The 20,426-nt window shown below is 40.6% G+C and overlaps 1 protein-coding gene across 4 annotated transcripts in view; it reads right to left on the bottom strand.

The window, feature by feature from the left end:
- Positions 1-14,742, bottom strand: part of STARD13 (StAR related lipid transfer domain containing 13) — a 185,296-nt gene extending 170,554 nt beyond the window's left edge. Inside the window, exon 1 of one of the 4 annotated variants that reach the window (XM_058687749.1) lies at positions 14,402-14,742. In XM_058687749.1, coding sequence (XP_058543732.1) covers positions 14,402-14,570 — 169 coding nt within the window. In that variant the 5' untranslated portion in view covers positions 14,571-14,742. The remainder of the gene's footprint in view (positions 1-14,401) is intronic. The other 3 variants (XM_058687766.1, XM_058687758.1, XM_058687772.1) reach the window with 3 other exon arrangements.
- Positions 14,743-20,426: the final 5,684 nt, after the last annotated feature.

Below are 20,426 nucleotides of genomic sequence, written 5' to 3'. Positions count from 1 at the left end.
TAAGCTCTTATAGGCCTCCACCTAGACAGCCACAGCAGGGTATCCTGCCTAAATGGGTAACTATCCACATGAAATGTTAGTCTCAGCGGGCAACTGGGTGGCTCAGTCAGTTAAATGGCCAACTCTTGATTTCGGCTCAGGTCATGATCTCACAGGGATTGAACCCTCGTGGGGTTCCATGCTGAGTGTGGAGTCTGCTTGGAATTCTCTCTCTCTCCCTCTCTCTCTGCTCTTCCTTCCCCTGCTCACTCGCGCTCATATGCATACTCTCTCTCTCAAAATAAAATAAACACTAGAAAAAATAAATAAATATTAGTCTTAGGCAAGAAGCCCAATTTCCATTGGAAATTTATAACTCTGAAAGCACACGATTTATGACATTCTAACTTGTCAAAGTCCCTGGGTCTCTAACACAGTATCTTTCACTTTAAAATGTTTTATTCTGATCATAATTATGGGAAATTATTCATTAAGGGTGAAGGAATATTTATTACCTGAGTAAAAACACAGAGCAAAATTCTTGACCCCTCAGAATGAAAGAAAAATAAGAGGGAAAACTAGAGTTTGAAATGACCCAAAATAGCACATCAAATACATAAAAAGAAAACATAAAACGAATGTAAGAGCGAGTAGACTTTGTCCATTTGAGAACCAATTAAAATAAAACAAAACTACAGGGGTGCCTGGGTGGCTTGGTCGGTTGAGCGTCTGACTTTGGCTCAGGTCCTGATCTGGCAGTTTGGTTAGTGGACCACATTGCACTCCCTGCTGTCAGCCTGTCCCTGCAGAGCCTGCTTCAGATCCTCTGTCCCGTTCTCTCTGCCCCTCCCCTGCTTGCATTCTCCCCAAAATAAATAAATATTAAAAAATAAACAAAAATAAAACAAAACTACAGAGCAGTTCATTATTCCCATACCCTTGACAAGTGATACGAATTATTGTTCGAGGAAGAGGAAGCAAGTATGATGAGGCTTTGCGTCCAACTGAGGATAAAGAGCTAGGTCTTGCTTTGTGTGACTCTTGTGTTTGGGCCAATCCTGTGATCCCTAAAGGTGCATCCTAACATCGCTTACCCACTCCAGAATTGAGCATCATGTTTTCCTCTTTTAGAATCTTTTTTAATGTTTATTTATTTTTGAGAGAGAGAGAGAGAGAGAGAGCACGCAAGCAAGCGGGGGAGGGGCAGAGAGAGAGGGAGACACAGAACTCGAAGTAGGCTCCAGGCTCTGAGCTGTCAGCACAGAGCCTGACACGGGGCTTGAACTCACGAACCATGAGATCATGACCTGAGCCGAAGTCGGATGCTCAACCCACTGAGCTACCTAGGTGCCCCTCATGTCTTCCATTTGAATTAATTTCACATCAATTCTTTTTTCCTCACTAATATTACTAGAGGTAGGAGCTAATATTATTCCCATTTGGTAGATGAAGAAACTGTGGCACCAAGAAGTTACATAAAGTCATCCATGGTGACCAGGTGCCCATTAGGACAAAGGTGTTCCCAGCACCCATGCCTCCTGCTTTCTGGGGTTACTGTACAGGTCCGGCTTCTCTTTCTCCTGGAAACATCACTATTCCACTTGAGACAACGTTCCTTAGTTTTCAAGACCCATTTTCCCTGCAGAGGTTTACAGCTGCATGTAATTCATGTGTCAAGTTGTGTTATCCATGGGTTAGTCCACTTACACTGGAGAGACAGCACTATCTGTGCTATGGGTTGTCTCTTTGGAAACCCAGTTATTTGAGAAAACCTCAAACCACATGCAACCAAGCACCAAAAAAATTAATTTTTTCTCCTTAAAATGTCCCTTCCCTGTGCATTCACACAGCACAGTCAGTTCATCAATCTCTTTATGTAAATAACAGTCATGCAGCAAGGGAGGAGGTCTGTTTATTATTTTTGATCCTGTTTTGCTTCTGGCAAAATTTCACAAACAGCAGAAGTTGGCAGAACATTGATATTTTCTTCTGACTGGCTACTGTTCTCTAGCTGCAAGTGCAGAGTGCAACCGGGACTATTCTGGTCTATGGGCCTCGGCTGTGACTGAGGTCAAAATTGCAAAATCTGGGGGGAAAAAAATCTCCATATAGGACTTCTCTCTGGAAATAGAGACCCTGGTTTAATGCTTGCTTTCCTTCCACTATAGAACTGCTGTCTTTGGGATTTAGGGTCCATGGAACAACGGTGGTTTGACCTAACTCCCACCTTGCTTCTTGTCTGCAAAGGCCTCCTGTGAAGGTTACAGGGGCCACCGAGAGAGGTGGGCCCTAGGAGCCCTGAGGAAACTTAGAGGAGGGAAGTGTTCTGCCTCCAAAACTTTCTAGGAGGAAGGGGCAGCATTTTGGAGGTTTGGAAGTAGGGAAAGGAGCTTGGGGGTGGAGGAATCTGTCCTCTCCCCCTGTTAGGCATGTTCCTACCTAACTATGCTAGATTCCTTGCCAAAGGCTGGAATGCTGCTGCCCTGACATTGACTTTGGACGGAGCATTCCTGATAAAGAGCAGCCAGCCCTCAAGAAGGCAGTGGGAGGGTAGTTAGTATATAGGACGGTTGCTCAGAGTTGCTGCTGGTTTTGGAGGCACAGGGAAGTCCTCCAACAACTTGAAGGGCGGGTGAGGAAGTAAGCACCAGCCAGGGCTAAAATGATGGAAAAAACCAAAACGAACAACCTTCTTTGGTTACAAGTAGACCATGACTACCTATAATTATAAGGGGGATGGGGTTGCACAGTGGTGAATAATGTGGGCTCCTGGGTCATACAGACTTGAGTTCAAAGCCCATCTCTGCCACCTACTTGCTGGGAGAAAAACACAGTAAACCCTTAAGCGTCAAGCCTTACCATATTTATTTTCCAGAGGAGTAAACCTAAGTTTCAGGTCTTCACAAAAATTAAATAAAACACCAATATATGTTGAAAATAGTCCCTGGAACATAATAGCGAGCCCTCAATAGGAGTAGCTATAGGTATTGTGTTACCATTTTTTAAATGTTGTAATGTTTCTAACCCTAAAATGTGTGTTATAAAAAGTCCAATCGCCACCCCAGACCCAAACCTTTTATATAAATGCACCAAAATGCTAATAAACTATGTGGACAGCCTGCCTCTCCATGGCCAACCCGGACTCCCACTTTCCTTTTCACGTGGGTGAGCCAGTGGAAATGGCATCCCTCAGCCCAGAGGTAAGGCTCCCGCACCCCCAGGCCCAGCTGCACAGACTGCGAGAGGCATGCCTGCGAGAGGCATGGCTGAGGGTTAATGAGCTGAGAAGAGCCTGTCACAACTCCTGCATTCTGGAACAAAGCAGTAAGCGTCACAGAACACAAGCTGCCAGTGTCCAGGGTCAGCCCTGCAGGAGTAACCAAAGGTGGGAGGAGGCGACCAAGTGACAGGAGAAACCTCACACGAACCAGGAACAGAATGGCTTCCTCAGAAGCTGAACTGTAAAGCTGGAGGTGAGGAAGTAATTTTACTCTAAACAGAGGAGGGAAAGGAAAAAACTGGCCTCTGAAACCATCTCTATTCTACCGGTTAGTTAATGTTTAACAACCGCATTGCTCACTACCAAGTTTCCTTATTCTGTCAAGTGCATCTGTGCTTTTCTACCCACTCAGGGAAATGTGCTGTTCCACACAATACACCAAGTGAAAAATCCGTGTCCAAAGGAATGACTCAGGAACGCAAGAGTAGAAATAATTCAAAGTAGGGACACTTGCAGATGCTTTGGTCAGGTCTCTGAAAGACAGATTCTAGGGGACAGAGCTTTGTCATCCACGATTATAATACCATTTTATGTAGGTATTCAAACAGCGAATGCGTATGGAATTCCTACACAAACGGTCATGCACCATAACAATTAAGGGATTATTATTATCATAGTTTTTTCAGGGTTTCCAGGACGCCATATGCAGACATCAAATATTTTATCCTGTAAAGCAAGGCTTTTTCAAAGCTCAAGATTAACATTTAAGTCATGATGTATGAAGCAGGTACTAAATGAAATTTCTATTCTTTGTAGAGGAGTCTCTTACATGGAGCCTCCTAAGACTATACCCATATATTCCACACCCAAATACAGCAAAAAGCATTCTTGTTTATTTAATCCATTCAACTCCATAACAACAAACTTCACAAATGCTAATGACTGTATTCACGTGCAGTCTTTCATAGCCTAGGAATTCAATAGTGATGAAGATTATCCCTCAGTTAAAAGGAATGAAATCCCAGAGGAAACGGGCAATGGAAATTTCTTAAATAATTTGTTTTAATTAGTTTGAGAAAGGGTGCTGAGTTTTTAAATTACCAACTGGGCATTAGAAACTTTACACTTTACAGAATTTCTTTTAACTCTTCTACACAAAGGCCATTAAATACGGAAAAATTTTTATAAAATTGGCAAGAATCTCCAAGCTAACTGCCCAGTTTAGAAAATCACAACAATTTGGGAAGGGGATTCAGACATCATAGATTCACTCATCAGGCACAGAGATATAGCTCTACTACTGACTGGGTAGAGCCCTTGCTCCCAGGCTCCACACTGGTCATCTCCCTGGCCTTTCACTCTGGCCTGTCTCTGATCAGAGCCTAGCCCCCTTCCTCCAGTTCTGCTGCTGTCCTTCAGCTTCAGAGTTTCCTACCAAGTGGTTCCAGGAGCCAGGAACACTTCCTGCCCAGAACAGTCTCTTTTATTTGCCAGGAGGTAGGGAACAACAGGCTTTGCTGTTTATCGATATGAGCTGAAACCTGGCCTAAACCCATCATTTCAGGTCAGTTCAGGGCAACTAAGAATAACCGCTGTACATTTATTACTAAGTAAACTGATGTTACTAAGTAAATGAAGTAAAGGGAACCACATTTGGGAAAAGCAGATTTCACTACAGCTTAAGATTAAAACAAAACAAAACGGCAAAACATCAAACCAAACAAAAAAATTTTTGTTTTAAATTTTGTGATAGGGGCGCCTGGGTGGCGCAGTCGGTTGAGCGTCCGACTTCAGCCAGGTCACGATCTCGCGGTCCGTGAGTTCGAGCCCCGCGTCGGGCTCTGGGCTGATGGCTCGGAGCCTGGAGCCTGTTTCCCATTCTGTGTCTCCCTCTCTCTCTGCCCCTCCCCCGTTCATGCTCTGTCTCTCTCTGTCCCAAAAATAAAATAAAAAACGTTGAAAAAAAAAAAATTAAAAAAAAAATAAATTTTGTGATACTTTTTTGAGGACACAAAAATGTGGCAGTATGTATGCTTACCTTAGTTAACTTGGTATAAAGTATATTAGTTGTTCTTCATTTAATGATACAGCGCCTTGAAGGGCTATACGTACATGGATGTTTGTTTAATATATGTATTTTTCTTATATCTAGCACTTAGTATGTTCCGGATACTGTACTCAGTGTTTAACTGTATTATCACATTTAATCCTTGCAGTAAGTCTGAGATAGTAACAGCAGGTGGAATGGAGTACTAATGGTGAGGTTGGGAGTGTAGAGGGAAGGGGTGTTAGTGGATCTTCCTACTCAAAAGAGATCAATGGTAAAAGCGATGGTGATTTGATTACTAAGAACTTGCTCTACACAACACATGCTTTTACAAAGGTCCAAACAGTAAGGCTTTGCAATGGATTTCATTCTCTATTTTGGGAAATGCATTTAGGAGGAAATGTTTTGTGTCCTTGAAAGCATCTGGGAGAGATTTAAGGTCCTCTATTAAGAACTCCAGTCTTATTTAGGGGGGAATGGTTAGAATACCATTATCACTGGGATTGTGAATCTTTCTTATTTCTTATAATAATTTTAAATACTATAAATAATACTGGGGTAGTAAAATATGCTTTTATGACTACCATACTTTTTCTCAGTGTGTCATTTGGTGAATACAAGGGTATGTGAATTACTACCATTCACTTATCAAGACTGAATATTCATCCAAGATTCTTGCCATCCATATGTATGATTTTTAAAATAAGCTAGAAAGAGGAGACTTGGAATGCAGAAAGAGAAAACCTCCTTTAGCTCAAAATACCGACATGTATATTAGTTACTTGCGACTGCCTAGTTTCTTTACAATCCCTACCCTTTTCCTTTACACTGTTCACGCCTGTGTTTTATCAGAGTGTTACAGAGGCAAGGCAATGCAAATCATTGGTATTTTAGTCAGCTCTGCCTCTGTCAGACTTTTAAAATTGTCAGGATTCCTACATCTTGTGGGGAAATCATTTGAGACTGCGGCCAGACATTTTGGATTTCTTTTTTGTTGATTTCCTTTTTTTTAAAATAGCAATAGCATGTTCTGTAATTTTCAGTTATCTTGCAACCATTCCATTTATTTATTTATTTATTTTTGAGAGAGAGAGAGAGGGAGCAGGGGAGGGGTACAGAGAGGGAGGTTGAGTCCCAAGCAGGCCTGCATTGTCAGTGCAAAGCCCCACACGGGGCTTGACCTAAGCTGGAATCAAGAGTTGGATGCTCAAATGACTCAGCCACCCAAGTACCCACTGGGTATGCTCCATTTAAATTCCTTTAGATTCTAAATTAAAAAGTGACAGAGACACAGAGACAGAGACAGACAGAGAGAGAGAATTCAGGAACTCAGGTCTTTTCAAACAATAGTGTACAACTTTTCCTGCCCTAGGCTGTACCATTCTATAGTGATTACTATGGTCCCATGTGACTTTACATGGGGGTTTGGCTACACAGTAAGGCTAATTTCCCATGCATTCTGTGGTAACTTTTCTACATTTTGTGGATTATCTCCAAAAGCATCATTCATAATGCAAATGCTATGTACTATCTCTTTGCGAGCATGAGGAAAAGTACCTTAAGAATATGTTTTCAGGCTTCCTGAGAAACTTGTAAGTTGCTTATACAACTAAACAAACAAGCTTTATTAATTAAAATGACCTATTACCTATTAGTTCAGTTTATTCTGTCATACTGGCAGAGACTTCATACATGAAGTATGAACATAAACCAGAGATACATTTAGATCATGAAGTAGGAAATGGACTTGGAGCCACACTCATCAATGCCTGAGTCTCAGAGAGTCCATATCCCACATCACAGCCAAGGAGAATCTGACACTACTGAAGGGTCTCCTTTTTCTTTCCTGGGGGGCAACTCCACTTTGCAGTAATGGAATATCGTGAATTAGCTGAGATAATAGCAGACCCCTTTGGAATTTGTCCAGGGCTTCAGCTTTATCATAGGTGAGATGAATGAGAGCCAAAAAAGCAATAATCTCTTTCTTCTGGCCTAGCAGTACCTATCGTGTAGAGTTATTTGAAGACTGGTTGTATTCTTGGTAGAATTATTAACCCTGCCCATATACCTACTCCTTCAGTTTTCTGCCTGGCAAACATATAGGGGCCACCTAAACAGGTAAGAATCTCCCTTTATTTGTTAATTTTTATAAAGAGATGTCAATCTTGTCTTTACACCCAGTTGATTTTTAGAGTACATGGAGCTGGCCTTATTTGAAAACAAAAAAATATTTACAATTTACTCTCCAAAATATAACCTCAAACTATCAATTGCCCAATCCATGCAAGAAATATAGTCAAAGAGAATTATCCGAATGAACCACAGGTCCTGAAGCTTCCTCAATCAGCTTTTCCAAAATGCGTTCCCCAGGGAATATGATTTTATAAGATGTCACTTCCTGGTATCCGGTGAAAAATGGATTCATGATGAAATACACCAGTTTGAACAAAGTTAAATTACTTTCCGCAGGATTTCTCTGGGCCTTTCATAAGTGTGAATTTCCAAAAAGGGAAAGAGGATATAGCATTTCTCAAATTACTTAACCACAGAAACATTTCTCTCCTGAATATCTAACAGGACTAGTGTTCTGTGAAGCCAAATGAGAAACTATCTCTAGACAGCTTCCATGCTATTTCAAGATTAAGGAGAAGAATCAGGTTGCATACCTGAACCTCCTTGTTTTGAGCCACTCACCCCATCCCCAAATATTTTTACTGAATTATAATTTGTTATTATGCCCCTGGTTTCACTGCAGGATCCTATAGGAAACTTGCAATTGAATTCACTGCAGGAAATGTTTAATTTATCCACTACATCTCCATATCGTAGTGTCCCCTTTGTGAGATCTGTATGAAACTGCTCTCATATATCCAGTTCTCGGGAGAAAACTCTCCCAAACATCAAGTCCCAGGAAAAGCTGCGCTGGTATGTTTTCACCATGGCAAATCTTCCCCTGATCATGTTTTCCTCTTTGCTTAGATTAGGGAAAGCTCAGGCTAAATTTAAAGCTCACTTTTAATAATTATTTAGCACCTTACGTTTCATATTTTATGTAATATCTCTTTAATATATTAAAGGGATGTAATATAATCCCTTTATTATATTAATTAACCTATATTTTTCTCTTCATCAGATTTGTCTTTTAATAACCTTCACAGAGTTGTATATTCTTTTATACACTACATCAAATCCTTTAGATAATGCATTAGAATGTAAATTAATCTATGATGTCTTTACCCACATGAAAATCATATTCACACTGCCCCTTAGGAGACAGATAATGATTTTCACATGATCCTTACTTCATTCAAATATCAGATATGCAACTCGTGGTCTCCTATCTTCTTGTATCTTCTTCCTAGACTTACCACTGGGTTCGCATAGTTAATAAAATGCACAAGGCACATGCTCATTCATGACCTGTCGCCATGAAATCCCAACTGATGTGTTTCCTTCTGTATAGAGGTTTACCAAAACCCACTTTTCATTTTCTCTCTGTCTAAATTTTTTCAGGTCACCTGAAGAGCTAGAAGCACTGCCCATGACTAGGTGGCTAAGGAAATGAGGAACCTTGCTTTGTAAGAGTGGACCAGCATCGAGAATTTACAAAGAACTAAACACTGACCGGGGAAAAGAGTAGAAAAAAATGAATCCCTACTCACTGAAAATAATATCACATAATCCAGATTTGGCAATTACCTGCATCTGGGATGTGTGTTTATAAAATTAGAGCTAATAAAAGCAGGGACGTGCAGCTATGGATGTCTCAATTTGGTTAAAATTAAACTCTCAAGTTTTACATATCATTCTTTGCTAATTCCCTTCTAGTACTTATTTCTTAACTGCTTGCATTTTTAATATGTGATCACTTCTAAAATGTTATGCAAAGTTCGTTGACTTAATTCTCCCAACAGACTTTCCTGTAATTTTCGGTTAAACAGTACCCTTTATGTACAGGTCCTTCGGTCACCAGCACTGAGCAGAAAGAGGCTCTGATTCATGGAATGTGAATTTCTGACAGTTGCCACTTTTTTAAAAAAGAACTTGAGCAATACAGGACTGATGCATTCTCACCCTGTTTTCTGTGTTCCATCTGTTTTTCTGCCAGTGTTTCCACCCTCCATTTCTGAAAGTGGTTGGGTAAGAAAATACTGGACATGGAGAAAGGGCAATTCTCAAAGAATAAATGATTGTTTAATTTCCGCTGACGCTATCCAGTTAGGGGGCTGGGGCTCTCCCACCAGGATGAGCAAGGCTACCACTTAGGTCGGGCAAATTCCCAAGATGCCATGTGGCCCGATGGAGTAATGAGAGACAGACAGCACATCACTAATACCCAGTTCCATTCCCTGGGAGCAGAAGGAAGGCAGTTTACTCCACTCTGGTTAAGTTCAACTCAGATGTGATCCTTAAAAATAGTCTCAGATTGGGGCGCCTGGGTGGCTCAGTCGGTTAAGCGTCCGACTTCAGCTCAGGTCACGATCTCGCGATCCGTGAGTTCGAGCCCCACGTCGGGCTCTGGGCTGCCGGCTCAGAGCCTGGAGCCTGCTTCCGATTCTGTGTCTCCCTCTCTCTCTGCCCCTCCCCCGTTCATGCTCTGTCTCTCTCTGTCTCAAAAATAAATAAATGTTAAAAAAAAAAAATTAAAAAAAAATAGTCTCAGATAAAAAGTCAATGGGGGACACCAAGGTGGCTCAGTCGTTTGAGCATTGAACTCTTGATTTTGGGTCAGGTCCTGATCTCATGGTTCGTGAGTTCGAGTCCCATGTGGGACTAAACGCAGTCCATGCTAATGCAGTCGGCGCTAAACGCAGAGCATGCTTAAGATTCTCTCTTTCCCTTTCTCTCTGCCCCTCTACCACTCGCTCGCTCTCTTTCAAAAATAAATAAAAGTCAAAGAAAATGCAAATCTGACTTTCACTAATTCTCTTGGTTATGAAATTTTCTACATTTTGCATTTTCTGTCAAGAAAAGACGTCTTTCTGTGAGCACAGGGGCACACACACACGGACATTCTTTGCAATAGGCCAGGCACTGCAATACCTCCATTTCACAGTCCTGGACTCTAGAGAAAGAAAGGTGGTTTTTTTTTTTTGTTTTTTTTTTTTACAGTTTCTTTATAATTATAGGTAGTAATGATATTTAAATAGTCCCCAAGACTGGCTGTCCTAACGTGCCCATTAAATCGATAATGAGAGCATTAAACAGGTATCAAAGAAACATGTCCAGGTAGGTATTAAATGACATAATAAGAAAAACAGAAATGAGAACTGCCTCTCTTTCTTAACATGATATCTGTGATCATGAATCCCAGAATTTTAGACATGATGGGAACCTCACGTTTGTTTAATCCAAACCCTTTATTTTACGGAAGAAGGAAAGAATGCCCAGAGAAGTTGTAGTGTGCCCAGAGCACACAATTAATTAGTGACAGCCGTAGAACTAAAATCTGACTTCCACAGTAATAATTTCCTTGACAAGTTGTAGAAAAATTATAAGCCACTGATTTATTCTACATTAGAAAGCTGCTCTGTTTTCTTTTCAACTTATTATTTTAGGTTTAAGGAGTCCCTGCTTTGCACACTCTTGTTCAAGGAGTTACTGACTCAACCAGAGAGAGGACTTGAGAACCAGAATAAACTTTAGAAACCAGAGACTGACCATCTCATTTTCTCATCAAGAAACAAAGGCCAAGTAAGGTTCTGAAACTTGCCATAGTGAAAGAATGAGAGGGGGTCTAAATAAGAGCCTGCATCCTGGTCTCCTTTTTTTTCTGGTTCAGTGAACTTGACTACAATCAGGTCCATATCATGCCATTTTCAGCATTCAAAATAATTTTTAAAAAATAGTATAATAGCAAGATGAATTCTTTCACAAAGCAAATAATCACATTTATGTATTTGCCTAGATTTGGATTTTCCAGATAGCATATGCATGAGTATATAAGCTTTCAACATGGTGCACCTGTAGCCAATGCATCATAGCTATCAAATGACAAGAGATCCCAATTCTCCCTTCCTGTGGCCTAACATACTCTTCCTCCACCTCCCCAGCATCCCCCCTCTTGTCCATTCCCAAGTGCCTGCTACTGAGGCAAATAAAGACCATTATTATTTCCATTCTCTCTCCATACAACAATTTACCCATTGATTCAGCGAGATTGTGGGGTAGGGATTCTGGGCAGTGTGACTTATGATAAACTTTCACTTTGCAAAGCAATCCTCTATTTTAAACTTCTCTTCTCTTTTAACTGGACTTAAAACTCCAGAACTATAAAGAAGGCTAAGAGAAATAATGCGTGTGTATTTTGGAGCATACCCTAAGATGAGCAAGTTTAGATTCATCCTGGGTTTGAGCAACTAATTCTGATCCTATGCATCATCAAAGATTCCTTTATTTCTCCTCTTTGTTTTCCTTCTCATGAGTGCATCTGCTGTTGAATCATGTCCATGCCATTCAATGATTAGCTCACTATAATGAGGTCAGTGGGGAGCAACTTACTCTTGTTTGCACCGTTCCCAACAACCATGAGAGATTATGATCATCAGTAATAATGCCCCAAATTATAATAATACAATGCTAAATTCTCCATGAAAGATCTACGATAGAGTAAACAATTTTACTGATGTTGCTGTCATTTCGAGATACCGCTCTGTGAACTACAAAAAATAATGGTGCTATTAATTTATTACGCACTTGGTAAACTTTAACTGAATGATTATAGGCCATCAGTAAAATAACTTGACATCGTGCATTATTGGATACTAGCTGTTCAAGGAAGGTAAAACACACAGCACTCTGCTTCCATTAGCGAAATAAAACCTGACTGGAAATAGCATTGTGAGTGACCGACTCTGATTCTGTCATATGGTTTGTTGCTGCATTCCGAGTAGAAAAGACTGAAATGACTTTGGCATATTACAAAATCTAAAATAAATCTCAAGTCCAATACTTCCACCTTCATTATAAAAACCAGAAACAGTTTAGTGTGTTGCAGAGCATGGGCTTCAGAGTTATATTAAAATACTAGCACCTACTATGTAAACTGTAAGAAGTTACTTGACCTCTATGTGTCTCTGTTTTCCTGCCTTTAAAATGGGTATGATAATAGTATGTGCTCACTTAGAAGATTTTTTTGAGGGTAAAATAAATTGAAATATATGTGTGTGTGTGTGTGTGTGTGTGTGTGTGTGTGTGTGTGTGTATGGCTCCCGGAGTAGTGCTTGAAACATTATAAATGCTCAGTCAATATTCTCTACTCTTACCCAGGAAATTTTGCTTCTGCTATCATACTGTCTTACTATATCATTGTATAATATCAACAAATGATGAGTTCTCAATGGCTGGACTATTGGAATTTCTTCATGCTCCCCTATGATCTTCATGATCACTCTTAATTTCTAGGCATACATTGGTTTCAAACACTCTGTTGCCCAGCACAAAAAGGTGAGAATGCTCACATATTCTATTTAGGCAAAAGAAACATAGACTCAGAGTATCCTTTCAACGATCATGCATGTGTTCACAACTTCAAATCCTCAGTAGGAATATAACTTTCATCCAAAAAACACATAAAGAATTTTAATGAAATCAATCGTTGTAGATACATTTAAGGAGATCCGCAAAACAACTTCAAACTATTTCTATATGCAGTGTTTCTAACATAATGCACTTTACATGCATGCTGAAGAACATTTAACGAGCATAGATGATAAAGCATCATCAAACATTTGCCAAGCTCCTGCATCCATAGCGATGATGGCATCTGGCAAAGCACCATTGTCAGAAATCTCTAAAGCTTTAGCTGGTTTTTATTCTAAGACTAATGTATTTTTAAATCAAGCCACAGGGAAATAATTACTTTTGTTTCTATTCAATCAAGACCTGCACACAGAGTTTATGGAATGACATAATATCCTTCCTGAAATCAGACTGGTATGTAGGACCAGTATCCTTCACACATAACCAGTTCCTGAACCTTTACAAACAAATCCTAATTTCCAAGGAAACAATCTCATCAACTGCTACTCGCTAGAATACATATTGTTCCTTTTGGAAACATTACAATAAGATTTTCACGATTACAAACCCCAACTTCCCTTCTAAAATTCAATAAAATCTTAAACTCATTTATTTAAGTGGAAATTGTGTTTGTATAATGGCTCTAGAAATTCCTGGTAAATTTCGTATCACCAATATAATAATTTAGTTATTGGGTTTCTTGTTTTGTGTTTTTGTTTTTGTTTAGCCCAGGAGGGGCATGGTCATAAACTTCATAAAACTTATTGTGATGATGTGGGTGTATGTGTGTGTCTTTTAAATGAGCACCAGTTAGGAGTCTCTTAGGAATGTTCATTTTCCAGCTTCTACAGACCAACCCTAAGATGAGAAGCATGTTTTAACTATTTTTGGAGAATGAGGAGTTTTAGTGATGTCCAGGCTGTTGACCTATTTTTAAATTTTTATTTATTAATTTTTTTTTGTAGAGAATAAAAAGGAACATCTAGCAGCTTGTAATCAATATCCTTTCCTCTGGGCTTAGGAAGCTGCTGCTTCCAAGCGCATGTCACAAGCTTTGTTTTGAACTTAGCAGACACCTTTACCCTTCACCAGAAAAACAGTATCAACAAATCAGAGACTACTGACCTAAACATACAAATAGAGAATGCGAGTCCGGTTGTCAGCCCAGTGGCCTTAAGAATAGAATTCTAACTTTCCCCTGTGGCTAACAATGTTATAAAGAATCTGGGCGGGGTACAAGTGAGTCCCCCCTCTCCACCCTCCCTCCAATGAAATAAACAAATGTCCAAGTTTTAAATGTGACACTGTGAGGAAGCTGCAGAAAAGCTCCCAAAACACACACCGAGTAAACCTGCCTCATTTATTGTGTAGACGCACATAAATTTTGGAAATGCAGGATTCACCGCCCTACCGTGAAGTTTTCCGGGCACTTGAAGTTGAGTTATGTGGCAGCTAAGCGCTGTCACTGTTTGTTTAAAACTGCTGCCTAAAGTTATTTCTAAAAGTTACGTGCAGCGTGGCATAGAAATCCATGTATTGTAAAGTGAAAACAACAATGTAAAAAACTGGGTTAGCATGAAATAGAGCCAACAGAAATCAGAATTAGCAACAGCCTTCCTCTACCGGCCACTCACCTTGTTGAATTTTAGTCACTAGCTGATGGCGTGCTAGAATCCGGCTCATCCTGTAAGGAGAGCGCCTCGCCGTCTGATCAAATCGCAAGTACATCTCCTGGCCCTCAGGTGTCATGGAATTTAGATAGTAGCAGCTTGAAGCTGGGGTCCTGGGTCCCTGACTGAACATCTCGGCAGATTTCCCTTTTGCCACCTCAGTCTGCCCTGTGGCTGTTCCCGGCTGTCTCCAGTCTCAGTAAGGGAGCGAGGCACCAAGCCCGGCGGAGCTCCACACACCAGGCGATTTTTAAAAAGAAGAAGGAGAGCCAAAAGCCACAACTCAGAATTCCAGCCCCCGGCCTTCACGTGACCCCGAGCAGCCAATCAGAAGAAGAAAGGAGACCGGGACCGTAAGCAGTCAGCCCCCAGCCCCCTAGACGGGCAGTTCCAGCAGCTCTGATCCCCCCACGGTGCTGAAGGCAAATGCCAGCGTTTGCGGTGCCTCAGAGCTGACTAAGCGCCAGGAAGCAGCGCTCACTCAACGAGTTAAAAAGAGAAAGGTAAAAGAAAAGGCAGTAGAAGAAAACTGAGCCCTGGGCATAGATTTCCTTGGAGGCTGTAAAAGTTACAGAAAGCACGTTTGCTTTCTCCAAAGGCAGCTGCAGACAGGTAACAAATGGGTGTGATAAACGTCTCCAATGAAAAACTACTCCAAGTAAGCATCAACAGCTGAGTATGCTAGCACCCTTCCTTACAAAGAATGAATCAAACAAAGCTCTTCCAGTGAAAAATAAACTTTCAAGTGCTTTAACACCCAGAGTAAATACACTACAGACTCCTGACCTTCTGCAGTGGGAGGCTGAGAGCTCTTACAGATGACTGGGAGAGGCAAAGGGCATACACATATTTGTTAAGGATCTATTTCCCTTTAATTTTTCGACACCCCCAATAGTTAATCGCTAAGAAGCAAAATAGTTATGAAGTACCGATCACATTTAAGACACTGCCACGAATCACCGGAAAGATTCAGATTTATGCTGCCAAGCTGCTAAGGACCAGAAGAGAAGTTACGCAAAAGCTTAAGGCTTTCACAAACCTTATGTAAGAGGTGTCTCAAAAAAGACACAAAGACAATGTTGGGGGAGCGATATTATTTTCGACTGGGGTGATCGTAGCGGGGCGCACAGAGAAGACATTTGGGTGGGCTTTAAAAAAATGAGCGCGATTCTGACAAACAGAGCCTGAGGAGGTCTTTGCACTAGGGTCTATGCCCACACGTGTGGAGATCAGGAATCAGAGTATGTGTTTAAGGAAATTGTGAATAATTCCATTTGGCCATTTCCAAGTATACATATGGGAGTAATTAGAATTTTCCCCCATATTTTTCCGCTTTAATATTATTTGATGTGAAGAGAAAAAGTCCATAGAAAACATTGTTGAATTCTGAGCCTGGGGCTAAATGAATAAAGTTCTTTGAAAAAGAAGCATATGGCCAAGTTGTTCTTACATTTGGCTGGCTGAAACTGAAACAGCCTGGCCTGTGATTTATAGTCTTAATGATGAAAAAACTCTCAAAAGTTTAACAGGACTTAACTTAGGACCCCAATTCTTGTTACTGTGGCTAACGGTGGTCAGCCCTAACGCTCTTCCCTGTGGGAATTTTTGCTGGCCTGATTCTGACCAGTAGGCAGCTCACCTCGCATGACTATCCATCCTACTACGTAAATGAACAGAGCCTGCGGTAGAGTATACACTCTCTCATGGCAATTGTGAGCCTCTTCCAATAGCTATGCAAGAGTAGCCAAGCATTAGGGTTTCAACAGCATCACAGTAGAAGAGGAAAGATCTCAATGGATTATGTTGTTCCCTTTCCATTCTTATTTAGGGTTTGATCAGAGTTTTGCTATTCCAGGGCATCTTTTGTGGAAGGTGAAAGGGATCTAAGGTCTAGTGGCCCTGGTATGCCAAAAGCATGGGCAGTAATGGTAGACAGGTTTAGCATTACACTTCAGTATTAGATCCTGTAATTTAATCGAATTAAATTCAAATCACATCAGAATCCAAGCTCAGGTCCAGCTCTGGATGCCCTCTGATGGAGAGGTCAATGCCAGCTACTTTGTGCACATGCTTTTGTTTTAATAGGCTAACATTAGGGACATCACTGCCATTAAACATGTGTTCAAGCCAGACAACTAGCAGTTATCACTTTTTCACTGGGAGAGAATGGAAGGAGAATGGAGAGAGAAAGACCATGAACTTAGCAACTTGGGATAGGTTCCAAAAGCTAAGCAAGGGGAAGGTAAAGGCTGGAAATAAAATCTACTTGTTTTATAGCTGTGAATAACACTTAAAGATTGGCCATTCCCAATGCCAGGCTGGTAGTTCATTATTGACTTGGCTACATTTTAAAAATAAATGGAATGAGCCTCTCTGAGAAGCACTGCAGTGTATCATGGCCAGTTTAGTATTAAAAAAAAAAAAAATCACAGTGCTTCCATTCTGCACTGAAAGTCCCAAGGTGTTTTGTTCTGAAAACATCAAGATCATAAACATGTATTCTTTGATATATATGTAAACAGATGCAACAACATGAAACATAGTATTTCATAAGAGATTGGCAATGAAGGACAAGAATTAAATGTAAATTAAGGAAAAAAAGGAATTTCTATTCCCTGATTAAAACAAAGACAACTTAGAAGAAAGCCTAATTTTTCTAAAAATCAGTTTAAGTTTTAATAAGGGGATCTATGAAGGATTACATATCAGCATTTCTGTCTTCTCTATCATGACAAGTTTGATTTTATGGTTCAAGTAGTAGCTATAAATCCATGTGACTGCTCACCATGTTTTTGTCATTTCAAATGTCCAAAATACCATATTTAAAGCAGCTAAGTAACACTTTTCTTATTAGCACCGTTAATGACTTGTTTTATGCTAATGTATTGCTATGAAATCCACACCCTTTTAATGAATATTTTTTTCATTATTTAGTCCTAGTGATCAAATAATTACCACTGGGTGGGCAGCTCTTTCTGTTTGTTGTAAATGTAAAAGTGAGAAATTGCTAATAATCTTCCTTGGGCTGATACTGTCTCCATTCAACTAGTTGAGAGAATTCTTTGTCTTTACTGGTGAGTGAGAGAGGTCCAAAGAAATCAGAGAGAAGGAGAAAGTGCTGAACACCCAAGTGTATCTTTCAACACTAATGCTGAATTCCTTCCTTTCTAATTCCTTTTAAAAATGGAGAAAATGGGCGCGTGGGTGGCGCAGTTGGTTGAGTGTCCAACTCTTGATTTCGGCTCAGGTCATGATCTCAAGGTTCATGATTTTGAGCCCCACGTCAAGCTCTGTGCTGTCGGCATGGAATCTGCTTGGGATTCTCTCTCTCTCCCTCTCTCTCTGCCCTTCCCCTTCTCTCTCTCTCTCTCAAAATAAATAAAATAAACTTTAAAAATAAATCAATAGGGGCGCCTGGGTGGCTCAGTCGGTTGAGTGCCGACTTCGGCTCAGGTCACGATCTCGCAGTCCGTGAGTTCGAGCCCCGCGTCGGGCCCCTGTGCTGACAGCTCAGAGCCCGGAGCCTGTTTCAATTCTGTGTCTCCCTCTCTCTGACCCTCCCCCATTCATGCTCTGTCTCTCTCTGTCTCAAAAATAAATAAACATTAAAAAAAAAAATTAAAAAAAATAAAAATTAAAATAAATCAATAAAAATTAAAAAATAAAAATGAGGAAAATGGATGGTGCTAGTTTTTAGTTTTCACCTCTTTTCCTCTTTCCTAATTTGGTCAAGAGCAATCTTCACTTAGACTATTTCGGGGTTGGAATAAACAGATGAATACTGAGAGACCCAAAGAGAGCAATGAACAGGGGAAGGGGGAAGTGGGAGGAGCTAACAGTGTTGAGCTCCTTGTATGTACCAGGTATGCCTTTAATTAATGTCTGTGGTCTTCTATTTTGTAGAACAGGAACCTAAGACTCCCAAGGATGAAGAGATGTCCCAGGTCATACAGCAACCAAGTGTAGAGCCACTGTCTATCTCCAAGCTGATGATATTTTAACCCTTTCCACTATCACACACAAGGGACAGGGAAAGGAAAATTGTGGCACTGAGAGGGTGCTGGGGACACTGGATAGAGGAAAAAATTTTAGAGGGATATACTGAAAATCATCTTAATCCTGTATAATTTCATGTGATACCGGAACGCTTAAATGAAAATACAGTTGACCCTTAGATACTGCATATTTATTTGCACAGGTCTACTCCCATGCAGATGTTTTTCAATAAATATATTGGGAAAAATTTGGAGACTTGCAACAACTTAAAAAACTTGCAAAAAAACAACAAAGCCTAGATATACTGAAAAAATTTTTAAAGAATTTTGAGATTATTGTGAGAATACAGTACATATATAATACATATACTAAATATGTGTTAATTGACTCTGTAGTACCAATAAAGCTTCAGGTCAAGTTGGTATTAGTGGTTAAGTTTTCAGGGAGCCAAGTTATATGCAGACTGCATGGGGGCTGGCGCCCTAACCCCCTTGTTGTTCAAAGGTCAACTGCATAGGATTGGCTAAATTGGATTGGCTAACCGCAATGGATTGGCTAAATTGTTGTAGTGGTTGAGATCTAGGTATCTAGAGAGCAAACTACACAGCCCAGAGCTTTTAATTAACCAGTGAGAACCATGGGCCCTCTTTGGAGCAACCCAAAGCTAAGAACTGGAGACCCACCCACTCCCACCCTAATCCTAAAGTGCAGAAGCAGCTTGACTGTCTTTTTGTTTAAAAAGCACATTCCTTTTGCAGGGTAGGCTCTTTGCCCTCTGCTTTCTGTTCATCCTCAAGGCTAACTCTGCATATGGTCTTACCTTTTCTAGGGAATTTCTTCCCAATGCAAATGCTCCAAATACAGTCAAAATTCTGAAATTTGACCTCTAAACAAAACTTTTGGTACCAAGTCTTTCGGTAGATGATCCTAGAGTAGTGCTCAGTGGAATCTTAGGTACACATAGAAGAAAGCTAGGTGTGATTTTACAGAAGCCAGGAATGACTCCCATGCTTTCATCTGTCTACTACTCCTTTTCCTCCTTCACATGCATTCCAGCTTCCTCATCAGCCTGTTCAGAGGGAGCCAAGGTAGTCCTGCCAAGCAGGAAAATGTTTGAGATATAAGTGGTAGGCAGAAAAAAGCAGAACCGATTTGCAAAGCTGCTTTTGAGATTACTTGAATCCAAACGTTGTGGGTTAATGGCAGAGCCTTCCTGTGGGTTCTGAAGCTCACTTTGAGGATTTCCACCAATTGATTTGTGGAGCCTGTGCCCAACCCTGTGCCAATAAGCCTTCCCAACATGCATGCACCACATGCCCATTGACCAATGCAGCCAAGCCAGTGAAACTAACATTCATAGCCATGACCAGGGCCCTCCATGAAAAGTTTCAGAGCGGATTCTCTTCTGATTCAGCTTTACCAGCTATAAACCATGTCTCCCCCATTTAGAGTCCAGCTCCTGTTGCTAGACTTGGGGGTGGTAATAGGTTTGCTTTATTTTGTCTCTCAGCCCTCCCTACTGTCTTTGGTTGACTTTGCTTCTATGGGTCTCCAAGAGCACATGCACTGCCCTTATGCCATCCCCTGGGGACCCAACCGTCAGCCCCAGTTCATATGGCAAGCGATCTGGTCTGACTTGTCCTGGGCTCATTGCCTACACCCATCCATTCCAGCCAAACCAAAATTCTTTCACTTTGCTAAGTTGTTTCAAAGATTTGGAACTGTGTGATTTCCTCTTCTTTCACCCTGTCAAAACCTATTGCCTTCAGAAACATTTTCATGACTAATGCAAAAATATTTAGTATGAACAGTCATGTTAATACCTGTAAATAGTCATTATGTGGCACATTAATTAGATTAGCTTGTTACATACAAATATGGAATCCACTTATTCATTGCAACTCCTATTGGCATAAAGTTTTTACAACTTGGATTTGGAAAAGATATTAAATATCTTCTAATCCAACCACCCAACTACTATACAGATCAATTA

This window comes from Neofelis nebulosa, chromosome 1 (genome assembly GCF_028018385.1).
Source record: "Neofelis nebulosa isolate mNeoNeb1 chromosome 1, mNeoNeb1.pri, whole genome shotgun sequence".
Lineage (NCBI taxonomy): Eukaryota > Metazoa > Chordata > Mammalia > Carnivora > Felidae > Neofelis > Neofelis nebulosa.
The sequence above is the reverse complement of the archived record's forward strand: the minus strand, read 5'-3'. Positions and strand labels throughout refer to the sequence as shown.